This window comes from Lethenteron reissneri, chromosome 49 (genome assembly GCF_015708825.2).
Source record: "Lethenteron reissneri isolate LAM-NWPU_2019-01 chromosome 49, ASM1570882v1, whole genome shotgun sequence".
Lineage (NCBI taxonomy): Eukaryota > Metazoa > Chordata > Hyperoartia > Petromyzontiformes > Petromyzontidae > Lethenteron > Lethenteron reissneri.
The window spans coordinates 9,012,769-9,024,863 of record NC_083827.1 but is presented as its reverse complement, the minus strand read 5'-3'; the positions used below and the strand labels follow the sequence as shown (position 1 = coordinate 9,024,863).

At 46.6% G+C, this 12,095-nt stretch overlaps 1 protein-coding gene across 1 annotated transcript in view; it reads left to right on the top strand.

Annotated features, from left to right (window-relative positions):
* The window catches only part of LOC133354910 (teneurin-3-like), a 417,855-nt gene that overhangs the window by 382,203 nt on the left and 23,557 nt on the right, over positions 1–12,095 (top strand). The window contains 4 exon segments of the mRNA XM_061572093.1: positions 2,616–2,763; positions 3,679–3,928; positions 9,580–9,600; positions 10,805–11,040. Of these exon segments, the coding sequence (XP_061428077.1) occupies positions 2,616–2,763; positions 3,679–3,928; positions 9,580–9,600; positions 10,805–11,040 (655 nt within the window).

The following is a 12,095-nucleotide window of genomic DNA, read 5'->3' as shown; positions in this document are numbered from 1 at the left end:
ACCTAAGCAGCAACAATGACTGGCATTATTATCATCCGCAACGGCAACAGCATTGAAATCGATTTCACGACGCAAAAATGTTAACGCGGAAACGTGCGTACACCTGTGCAGATAAATGTCGGGAGCGTTTCTTTTTTTTACATAATCGCAGATTGCAGCATAAATCGGGCAGCGCCTTCGCCGCGCGCGCTCGTGCATAATGCAGGAGGACACGGGCGCGCGTGGGTGTGGTTATCAGTGTAAGGAATTACGGTGTCTCTGGGTCAAAGGTTTTAGAGTCCCGCAAGATGTCTCCGTGCCTTGGAGGTAGCACGCGCTGCTTCAGGACTGGACGCAGAGCCTTCTCGGGGGGCTTACGTTTAACATAAAGAGCTATTAGGTCCGTCAGTCTGTGTGGGGCGTCTCTCTCTCTCTCTCTGCAGGACATGGGAAGACATTCTTAACCCTAGCACTCTTGCGGCTTAAACTGTCAATACAGCATGTTTCTCAAAAGCTTTTCTGTGTTCTGCCAGAAGTCCTGGCTAATTAAATGTTTTGGGGTTCTGTTAAGTGCCTCCGTCATTTTGACAGCCTGGGAGTTTAACCCTCGAACAGCGCGATCGTGGTTGATGCGGGGCGCAAGAGCTAAACGCCGATGTTTTGCCAACGCTTGGAATAGTTTTGACATTTCAAACGAACAATGCCATTAGCAACGTCGCAAACAAAGCTCAAGACGGAGAGGTTTAAGTGAGTGTCTTGAGAGTATTTGCATTTTTGTTTTAATCTTCAGGTCACCCTCAATGTCTGTGCCCGTTGTTTTTTGTTTACGGGTTAAACGTAATTTGGTTACGTTGTAAAAAAACGACATGGCAGTTGTGGTTTGCTGCCCCCCCCCCCCCCCACCGACTATACTCGTTTAATAAATACAAATAGTGTCTTTTTGTTAAAAACAGGATGGCATAAGTCAATGGAATTGCTCACGGCAGTCACCATCAAAGGCCACTGGAAAGAGAAAAAAATAATTGAAACTTATCATTGCGGTCCGCAGTCACACTCGAGTTAAAATATTAACACTTTTAACGCAACGTGTATGACTCTTTATTGATTATTTAGACAGGGCGCACTTTATCGCGTGCGTTTATGTACAAGTTTGTAACCGAACACGAGGAAATTATCAGTGGCTTCCACCTTCCTGCCAATGCGAACAATTGGACCTGGGCAGAACGTACTGCTGAAAGGAAGTACAGGGCGTAAATATATTGTTAATGATGAGGCTGCTAAAAGAGAGAGAACTCGGTGAAAGAATAAAAGAAAATATGCATGGTGAAAGAATTACACGGAATAAAAATGCTCGGCCCAAGCATGTCGATGTAGCGGTATCAGAAAGCGAGATACTTCTTACATGAGCTCAAGAACGAATTATGATGATGAAGGTAATGATGACTATGATGATGCAAGCAAAGAAAGCCATCTCTCTTGAAGCAAATCTGAAGCCAGGGTTGCCTGAGGGCTTTTCTGAGCAGCCGTATATTATTAGGCTTCGTTAACCTTAGAAATTGGATTTCGGTGAGGGTATGGGTACACGGAGCCATTAAAATGTTCAGGTGTAATGACGCAAATTTTACGTTGTACTAAGTGACGTGAAATTATAGCACGGCGCAATGAAACGGTAAATACTGGCGGCATTGCATATGCAAAATAGCTCATAATTTACCCACATATTATATTTTATGTTAGTTTTTGTTTAATGTGTTTTTTTTTTCTTACGCTACCAGCAAATGACAAAATAAATTCCGCTTTCCTCGGATTGATTTCCGCCTTGCAAAGCGTGACCTGTATCAACAGTCCTGTGGAATATTAGCTGTTTAAATGTTTTATTGCAAAAGGAGGGCCGTGTAAGAATGATCTTCCCCGTCCGCCATGAGCCGAGAAATATCCAGCTGGTCTGAAACACAATAATGTGAGCATTTCAGCAACCCTTATTTATTTCCTTCATGTATTTATTTTGGTGAGCGCATTATGAAACACATGTGGAACAGCGATGCATCAGTTCCAGGATATATTCTGAGATTGTTACATATTACACGAGGTCAAACAACCAAGACAAATACTTCTCTGAGGGATCTGTACGGTGCTCACTTGTACGGTCAGTTGCAAAGTGCGTGTGTGTGTGTGTGTGCGCGCAATGCACACCTCTTGTCTCCCTGGAGAGATGCCCCCCTTACTTCTTCATCTGCCAATGCCCTTGGAAAGAGAAAAAAAAAAAGGTCCCAAGTCAGGCTGTTATTCACCATACTGCCTCCTCGTTCACTCTTAAGGGCCTCCATCTGGATATGTAGGATTAATGAAGTTCCCCAGTTGTTTTCCCAGATGCTCCTTTTTTCCTTTTCATGTGAATCCCGTACAGAAAAGAAACGAGCGCACACACACAAGGGCGTTGGGCGTTTGGCGGCAGCGCCCGTGACCCTGCGCGCACGCTTCGCCCGCTTCCCCGCTCGCTTTGTTTTCCCCGTGACCTGCAATCGCGCTGCGGTCCCGCACCACCCCCCCCCCGGCACCTCCCCCCCCCCCCGCCCACGTGTTGTCGACGTGAGGCGAGCGTGGCGTGCGCTCGTGCGTGTGGATGTGCTCCCCAGCTAGTGTCTGTCGGATACGAGTACGAGTCCTGCCCCGAGCTGATCCTGTGGGAGAACCGCGTGGCCATCCTGCAGGGCCTTGAGCTCGACGCCTCCAGCCTGGGCATCTGGGGCCTGAGCAACCACCACGCGCTGCACGTGCCTAGCGGTGAGTGGCCGTGCCGACGCCGCATGCTGGGGCACACTGGGGCCCTTTGCTCACCGATGCCGTGGTCGTCACTTTGGCCACAGTCCAGCCCGACAAAGGCCAAGGTCGCTTAAACCCTGGCCCGTGACAAAGTCGCCCGGCATTCGCCCCATCTCGTCCAGTCTCTCAAAGCCAAGTGGGGTTAAGCCTAAAAATTATTTTTGTATTGCAAAAATGTCGTCGTACTCCACTGTGCTCCAATGTCTATGTTCTGTGCCTTCGCCAGCCCCACACTGGCCAGCGTCGTTGACGTGATCGGATAACCCTCATGACTCACACGGTGTGGAGAAGCCATTATACAGCAATGGATTGACTGCAGGACTCTATTGTGTACCTGAGAAACACCAACAACCCCCTCAGGCAATCATGCAGCATCGCTGCATAGGTGAACACATCAAGGCAACTGAAGCGGTGGCCACACATAATTCTCATTGCAGTGACCCCCTTACTGACGGAAATAAAATGTAAACAAATCCAATGGAGCATCGAACTATTCTCTTTTGCACAAATTCACAAAATATCTAGGCCACAGATATAATGAAATTTTGGTGCAATTTCTATAAATATTGGCCACTCGTATCTTGAAAACGGGCGTGTATCGTCAATGTTTACTTGCCCCCATCACTATCTCACAAACACAGAGAAGCGCTCCGCCGCTCGGCATGACATTCGGTAAACCGCCGCACGCGCCGGCGCTACGAACGTACCGCGCGGTGGCTTAATGAGCTCCTCTCACTGTGCAGTGCGAGGTAGCGCAGCATGCGTACCCTCGGCTTGTGCGTCCCCCTCGTCGCCTGAGCCTTCTCCCTGCCGTGCCCTCCCCCCATCCCCTCCTTCCTTCGCTCCACTCGCTCGCCCACGTGCTCCACCCGGCAGGCACGATGCACAAGGGCACGGGCGAGAACGTGTTTGTGTGGCGCCTGCCGCCCGTCATCACGAGCGTCATGGGCAACGGCCGGCGGCGCAGCATCACCTGCCCCAGCTGTAATGGCGTCGCCGAGGGCAACAAGCTGCTGGCGCCCATGAGCCTGGCCTGCGCCGCCGACGGAAGCCTCTACGTGGGCGACTTCAACTTCGTGCGCCGGATATTCCCGTCCGGCAACGTCACGAGCGTCTTCGAGCTCAGGTGAGCAGTGCCGCCCCCCCTCTCCCTGGTTGGTCGGTCGATCACCACTCTTGGAGCTGAGGAGTGTTGATTCTGCTCCTGAGAATTGCATGTGCCATTAGCTGTTGACTCAGTGTCTATGCCGGCCTTCATAGGTGCTCGCTAACAGCACCTGTACCAACAGTCTGTTAAAGGCTATGTGGGGTGTGGGGGGGGGGATCTTTGTCTTTGACTTGGTGTATGTGTGTTTGTGAGTGCGTTGGTTTTCTATGAGCAGTTGAGTGGAAAATGAAAATTGTGTCCCAAATGTAATTTTTGTTGTTATTGTTGTTACCAAACGTCGCATATCCGACTAGCCTGGGATTGAGGTGTAAGGGGACACTTGAAAACGTCGGGTACATTAACATCTCTTGAAAACGGAAGGTACACCGTGCACAAGTAGGTGACGGGATGAAGATGAAGTGCATGTTGCTTTCAGCGTGGGGTGGGGGGGGTGCGAAATGCGTGACGGTGCTCAAGCGAATGTACGCGAGATTAAGTGCACATCCGCTGTGTGTGACGATGCCAGATTTGTGGACACCTGCAGAAGATGACGGTTGCACCACGCACAAATACTGCACTTGGCGTGGGCGGTTAATTGGCCAGGGCCGATATGTGACGGTCGGATATGCGACGTTGTAGTGCGTGATCGTTGAATTGGATAACATCGTTTTACAATGATTGTACATGCACGTACGTGCGGACAAACACACCTGCCCTTGTGCAAGTCCCCGTGGGTAATGTTCAACACACATTTGTAGATCTGTCGGGACTGTGCATGAAAGGTGCTGTCTCCTGTTCTCCTGGTGGGCGACCTACTTTACACGATGTTTCTGAAAGGTCTTTTGTCATCCACGCAGTGTGGAAAGGCAGGCACTCGTCAGGCAAGTGATTGAACCCAATTCCACAACCACTATTTTTAAGACAGAGTGAAATGTCCAGATATATGGGCTGTCCGTAAAGGTCATCATTCTCATCGTCAGCCATTTTCTATCGACTACTGGATGAAGGCCTTCTCATGCCAGCCGCCATCCCTCAGGATCCTGCCATGCCACAATCCATCTCACTTCCACATGTGAGCTGATCTCACCGCGCCGTCTGCAGCGGTTGTCCCTTCTGACCATGTTCCCATCATTGGCTGCCACTCCACGACCAGTATCTCGCCCTTTGGCTCGCAACCCTTCCAGCCACGATCGTCTCCTGCCCCGAATTCGGTTTTCTCAAAGGTCAACGTTATGCCCCTGAGTTGCATTTTAGTCTCAGATTGCATGTGCTCCCCCATTCTGTCTCTTGAGTCTAATTCTCAGCACGCATCTCTCTCCATGCTCCTTTGCGTCCACCACTCGGTTTTTGCGATCTGCACTTCATAGCCGGTGAAGTGTTCTGATTGAAACGTTCCTATTAAGGCACACTGGTACATTGCATTTCATTATCAAATGAAATACCCTGACAGCAGTTCTGACTGGCTGTTCGAAACTGTATCATCACTATTAAAGAATTAGAATTAGACAGCATTTGTATTCATGAAGTAATGTCTACAATAACTCTGCAACATTATCAAAGGCCACTGATAGAACAACATTATCAAAGGCCACTAATAGAATGGGATGGCAAGTGGGCAAGCATTGATGCAATTTTATTATTTTTTACAAGGAATGTACACAGTTTAATTTCTCACCGATATATTCACTGCTCGGCTGGCTTGGAGTAGGAAGTATTGGCATGAGGCACTACAACGAGAGTACAAGCATTGACCCAATTTTATTATTTTGTACAAGGCACACCTATCCGTAATGATCCTATATTGCCGTACGCTACTACGAAAACTTTGCGGAACCCTCAATTGCGATTGCAGGGCAGCAACATCGCCTCCCACCACCCCCTACTATGACAACTTGGCAGGAAACTCCTGTACAATAACAATTATAATAAATGTGTGTGTTGCCAAAGCCATGGTGACACACGTGGAGGATTAGAAGGCTGAGAGTAGTGAGATGAAATCTTCACACTACCCAGTGTGTATGTGTGCGTGTATATATATATTGCTTTATTAACCTTGCTCAAACTGCCATCTAATTATAATTTTTCAACAATGTTTGACACCTTTATGGACGCAATTGTATAAAGAAATTACACAGCGTATGCGCTTTAACGTGTATATGGGAATCGTTATGTCGTGACGGAAACAGTGGTATTATAGTGGCCTTAATAGATGCCGCTTGCTAACAGCACTTCCATCAACAATCTAAAAGCCTCGTTAGATGAGCTTTGCCAATATCTAACGTAGATTGAAAATGGAAAATACTGTACAGATCGGCTTAGTGTAAACTACGTATGTGTAAAGTTGCACTCGATTAATATCAGTCACGAAACACAGATACCTCTGAGTAATGTCACACTAACAATGCAAAATCCACATTCGTTTATATTTTTGAATCGTTCATAGCTCCATACCGTGCCAGTTCCCGTGTGTGCACGCCCGCGCGTGTGCATCTGTGCGTCACATGTCAAGCCATTTTGCATATCGAAATGCAATAAACCAGTTGTGTGCTTTGGTTTTCTGTTCTGTCAGCTTTAAAATAAAATATTAAAGCATTTCATTTATACTTGCTCAACTGTTTTGCTCTCAGGGGATTGGGTCCTCCCTGCGTGGTGGATGATAATGGTACTATCAAGGTAGCATGAACCAGTGCTAAATAAAACATTATTCTAGTAAGAGGTGTTAATGGCCAACGCTGCCTCTGCATTATCTTATTTAACAGCAAGCAAGGCAAGCCAGACCGTTAAGTGGGCCTTCAAGTTTTAAAATGTAATTCAGTGGCAATTATGCACAGGGGCACTTTGATGGTATTCCAAGTGTGTAATGCGCCGTTAAGGGTGGCTCAATAATGTGCGGCAATAACGCAAAATCTGGGCTGCGCGCCGAGTATTGAAGTGCAAGTTTTGCCCGTATCTTAGAAAGTAAATTGGACAAAACTTTCAATTGCGTGAATCATATGATGTATTTAACAACAACAAAAACGGCGCCAGTAGTTGATTGTTCAATTGCGTTGTCCTTTGTTTACATCGGCGGTTAAAATAGCGTTTGTAGATGTTGGTGGTTTGGGGGGGGGTTGTGGACAATGTTTACCTGGAAAATTGGGTTCATTTGTGCTTTTAAGCCAAGCTAAATATTTAGCTGTAGCAAATACTGAATGTGTATAAATTATCTAATCTTATTCTGCATATATAGTGTGTGTGTGTAAGTGCATGAACAAGTCTATATGCTAAATGTATTTGAGTTTAATTTTCTTGTTCAGCTGATACCTTGAGAGCAATTTCCAGGCCCCGTTCACGTGTGGCAAATGGCACAATGTGAATAATTAGTAAGTGTTAATATTGTGTGTAAATACCCACTTAAAACAACATTATAGCTTAAATGAGATCAATAAGTAAACAGAGATGCAACATTTTTCCCTCTCGGTTTGCTCGAATTTGCATATTTGCCTAGCAGTAAAAATGTAGTGTGTGTACGTGTGTGTACGTATGTATACGTGTGTAGTGAGTGTACGTGTGTACGTGTGTATACGTGTGTAGTGAGTGTACGTGTGTCTTGTGGGAAGCGGTAGTGGGGATAGCAGTCTTGCAATGGTTATCGCGCCGCGCTACGAACCCGGCCCCTCGAGTTCGATTCCCGCTTACGGCCAACACCAGTGACAATTACCTGAACCCATCCTGGGCCTACCCTAGATTGACGCAGCCTTAATTTGATTACCTGGTGTGGTGTCTGAACATCGCCACTGGGGAGACAAAGGCGGCCGGGCGTGGTGCTGGTCACCCATCCCCTTGTGTGCCGTGCTGGCCTTCATAGACGCCAATCGCGAACAGCACTTGCCCCAACAGTCTGTTGAGGCGAAAGGGGTGTGGGGGGGTTATTTGTGTGTGTCTTTACACAAGCGCATTTTCATACATTCCTTAATCGCTCTTCTGGCAAATTAGCAGGGCTGTGGGTAAAGCCGTCTCCCGCTCGAGTCCTTTTTAATATAGACAAATTCCCGCTCGCTGACCTGCCCTAAAAGGGCCTAATTGTGTGCATACATCTTCCAAGATTCAAACAAATTGCTGTGCAGATAAGGTTTAACAATTACATTGTATAAGCTGTTCTGATGTGTTGGTGGGCAATGCAATTCATTTATTAATGTGAAAATTGCTAAACGGCTTATTTTTTCTCCTCAAACAAAAAAAAGTTTCAGGTTATTAAGCGTAAAAAGTTAAAGTTTTTTTGTAAGTATCCATAGTTTAAAGGCTAAAAGTACAATGCAAAATTTTCTGTTCATTTCACGCAGGATATAAACATGCCCATGAACGCTTACAAAGCCAAGCAGCATCGTTGCACACGAGCCGGCAGTCCTTTAAAAATCTGACAATATTGATGGGGCAGTGCGGGGATGCTTTTTATAATGCAATTCAACAGTGTTCAAACAGAACTATTACAACTGGTTGACTTCATTAGAGAAACCAAGAAAAAAAGCATGCAGATTTAATTAAAACATTTTTATCACAACCTTTGGAAGACGTCTCATAAAAGCCACGCTGCTGGATATCGGCTAAACGTCAACTAGCAGAGAGTCACTTCTCATTGGCTTAATGCCCAGCGTAAAACCTCGCCAGTTCCACTCCGCCGTTGCGGCTGTACACATGCGGTGCAAACGTCGCATATCCGACTGTCGCATGTCCGCTGTGACCAATCATCCGCCCGCGCCCCGCGTACATCGAAACGTTGCCTATAATATAAAAAAATGTCTTCCTTTTATGTGAGTGCTATTGACAACTGTGTTGTGTTTTAGTAACATATTCACAATCCCAACTTGTTCACATTGCGGTCATGTACTCGTGTTCCGGCGCATGCATTTGCTTCCTTTTCAACCACACTGAAGCACTTCCCAATATTTAAAGCAGTTTTCACTTTGTATGTATGCACATTTAACTTTCACACGTAGACTTTCATGGCCAATATCATCCATAATATAGGTTTTTTGGGTTAGCTCGCGTAAAGTAACGAATTGGCATGTTCTGTTTATGTGATAAACCTTACTAATTTGCTGTTTCGGGTGGTGGCGGGTTTAACGACACATTTAAATTTACACGATCTAACCCAACAAACCTATATTATGGACACTGAACTTCTTTCGCACCGTACGTAGCCAACCACGCTAATGGGAGGTGCGGGGGAAGGACAACAAACTAAACACAAAAAGCAGTTCTAAAGAAATTAGTTTTCAATTCAAATTTAAAAGTGCATAGCTCCAGTGGCTTCGTGATATCCCAAGGAAGAGCGGTCCAGAGGGCCGCCGAAGTGCATCTGAAAGCACGCGATGCAGTGACCGTCTTTCTTCGATGGCCAGCCAAAAGCTTTACCTTGTGTCCAGTAACCTATTTGCCAACGGTGTCACTCTCATTTCCTGTAGGCGTTCACATATCCGACCTTCTCACATATCCACGTATACCTCGGTTTTCTCGAGTCGGATACGCGACGTTGTACTGTACCTGAAAGAACAAAAAACTTGTATCTGCAGAGGCATGGCACACTCGGGCACGTGCGGATATGTTCATGCTTGTTTCTTGTTTTCCCAATGCTTCCTCGCCGTGTCCAGAAACAAAGATTTGAGGCACAGGTGAGTGCCTTGTTCGCGTGTGCTTCTTTGTAAAGAGGCTTCTGTGTTTGCATGTAACGGATTTTGTACGTTTTGCGGTGCGGCTTTGCAACGTCCATATGTATGTGTGTGTCTCGGCCTCACCGTGCGCTGCGTTGCACCACTATCCGAGTAGATAACATCACATTCAATCACCCTTCAGAGTCAAGGTGAACATCCAACTCCAAACGCATTTAAGGAAATGAACGAGGTAAAACTGATGGAAAAACACAGCTCAAAATACAGCATCTGTTAATACTTGGAATATCAATACAAGGAATGAACACTATAGCATCATAACATTGTCTTAGATAACATGAAACTCAACAATATATCCTGGATGGACCAGGCACCTATAGTAGTAATTAATAACTATACAAGAGAATAAGCTACTGTGTTTAATAAGGGCACATCGTGTAATCACCATACTGCAGCCTAAATTTACAGCACTGCACATAACACTGAACTGTGGATGAGATATTTCGTCATCCTTGCTCTAAAGATCGCAAAAATATTACATGAGTACAAGTCTGACTGTACTTATTCAATTACAAGTAACATTCACACATGCAAGTGGCAGGCTTCGTTGTTAACTAGGCCTCATATGTATCATAACAATTTAACAGCATTATAAAGGCATTTACAGCATTATAACGGCCATCCTAACATTATAACAGCATTCTCAGTATTATAAGAACATAAACGAACTTACTGACAATGCTTCTAAAAGTCCCACAATGAACAAATGCACCTGTCTTCACTGAGACGCTATTTGTGCCTCCATTTTGTACTCTATGTAATGGTTGATACCCTGCCGCATTAATTAGAGAATCTTAAATCGCAACTTCCTGGTCACGTGATCAAAATCAACATCAATTCAGGAAATTCCTGTGTACGCACACCACCATACCTGCCGTGAGGCAGAACAGTGTGTACGTTGAGCTTCTTCCGCACCGTACGTAGCCAACCTCGTTAATCGGATGTGCGAATGTACAAGGGGGTTTTGCGTGGTGTGGTGCCGGATAGGCTGCAGCTAATAAAGACAATGATACCGGCACGTTGTCGTCTTCTCAAAGTCCAGGTGTCCCGTTATTTTGCATTGGAGTCCGACTCTCCAATTTCCTCTAAGGTCCTCGACCTGCCGCAGACTGACGCTGGGGCTGCGGTCCTCCCTGCTTTCTTTCAGCAACAACCCGTCGCACCGCTACTACCTGGCCGTGGACCCCGTGTCGGGCTGGCTCTACGTGTCGGACACCAACAGCCGGCGCCTGTACCGCGTGCGCTCGCTGACGGGCAGGGTGGGCGATCTGACGTCCAACGGGGAGGTGGTTGCCGGCACCGGCGAGCAGTGCCTGCCGCTCGACGAGACGCGCTGCGGCGACGGCGGACGGGCGGTCAACGCCTCGCTCACCAACCCTCGCGGTACTCGCCGCAACCTCGCACTCTCACCGCCGGCACACTGCCTCCTCACCGTATCGTGTTGTGTAAGGCACTCTGTACTGTACTCTGTGTGTGTATGTGTGTACTCGCGTGTGTGTGTGTGTGTACTCGTGACAAAGGCGGTTGGGCCTGGTGCTGGCCACCCACCCCCTCGCATGCCGTGCCGGCCTTCATAGGTGTTCGCTAACAGCAATTGCTCCTACAGTCTGTTAAGGCTATATGGGGGATCTTTGTCTTGTGGTACTCGTGTCGGCCGTTGAACGATACTTTGTAATTGTTTGCTTCCTTACTCACATGCCACGGCTGCCAGATGATCTTCCACTTGTGTGAGCCGTAGAGAGTACTTTGCCTATTCTATAACACTGAATTGCAAGGTCTAGCGTGATAAGAATCACACCACTGTAGCAGCACCCTTGGGTTCTCAGTTGAAAAGTTAAAACTGTGCTGTTTATTACTCTGGACTTTCCTGTACGTGTGGCAAACTGCGAACCATGATTTAATAATCTGGTGACCATGTCGATATCGTAACGTAAATGACCAATACTCTGTCACTCGAAAGCCTGATGATAGAGGGTGGGGCCTGGAAGTAGGCATCGATTGAACGTTGTGAATTTGAACTGCGTTGCCCCATGTAAGATCCCGCAAATCAATTGGCAATTGAAAGTAGGCAACGGAGGTGCCTACAGAGAGGATGGGGACAAGAGGCAAGGCAGTCATGTTATCAAGAAGAAAGGGCTGCGATGGCTAGGACACCTACTTTAAGGAGTTACCACGAGCACTGATGGGACAGAAACAAACACAAGGCAAAGGGAAAAGAGAACCCATCGGAAAACAGAGTAGACCAGTGGCGGCTCCTGTCTGGATGATTGATAAGGATAAGGTCCACCCATGCAATGGATAAATTAACAGCTTAAGCATGTAAAGGCAACTTCACTTCTTTAATATTAATGAAAAATAAAGTGACTCTTACAATACATCTTGTTTGTTTCTATACTCACTATTAAAACAAACCACTCAAGTTTATTTTATTAAAGATT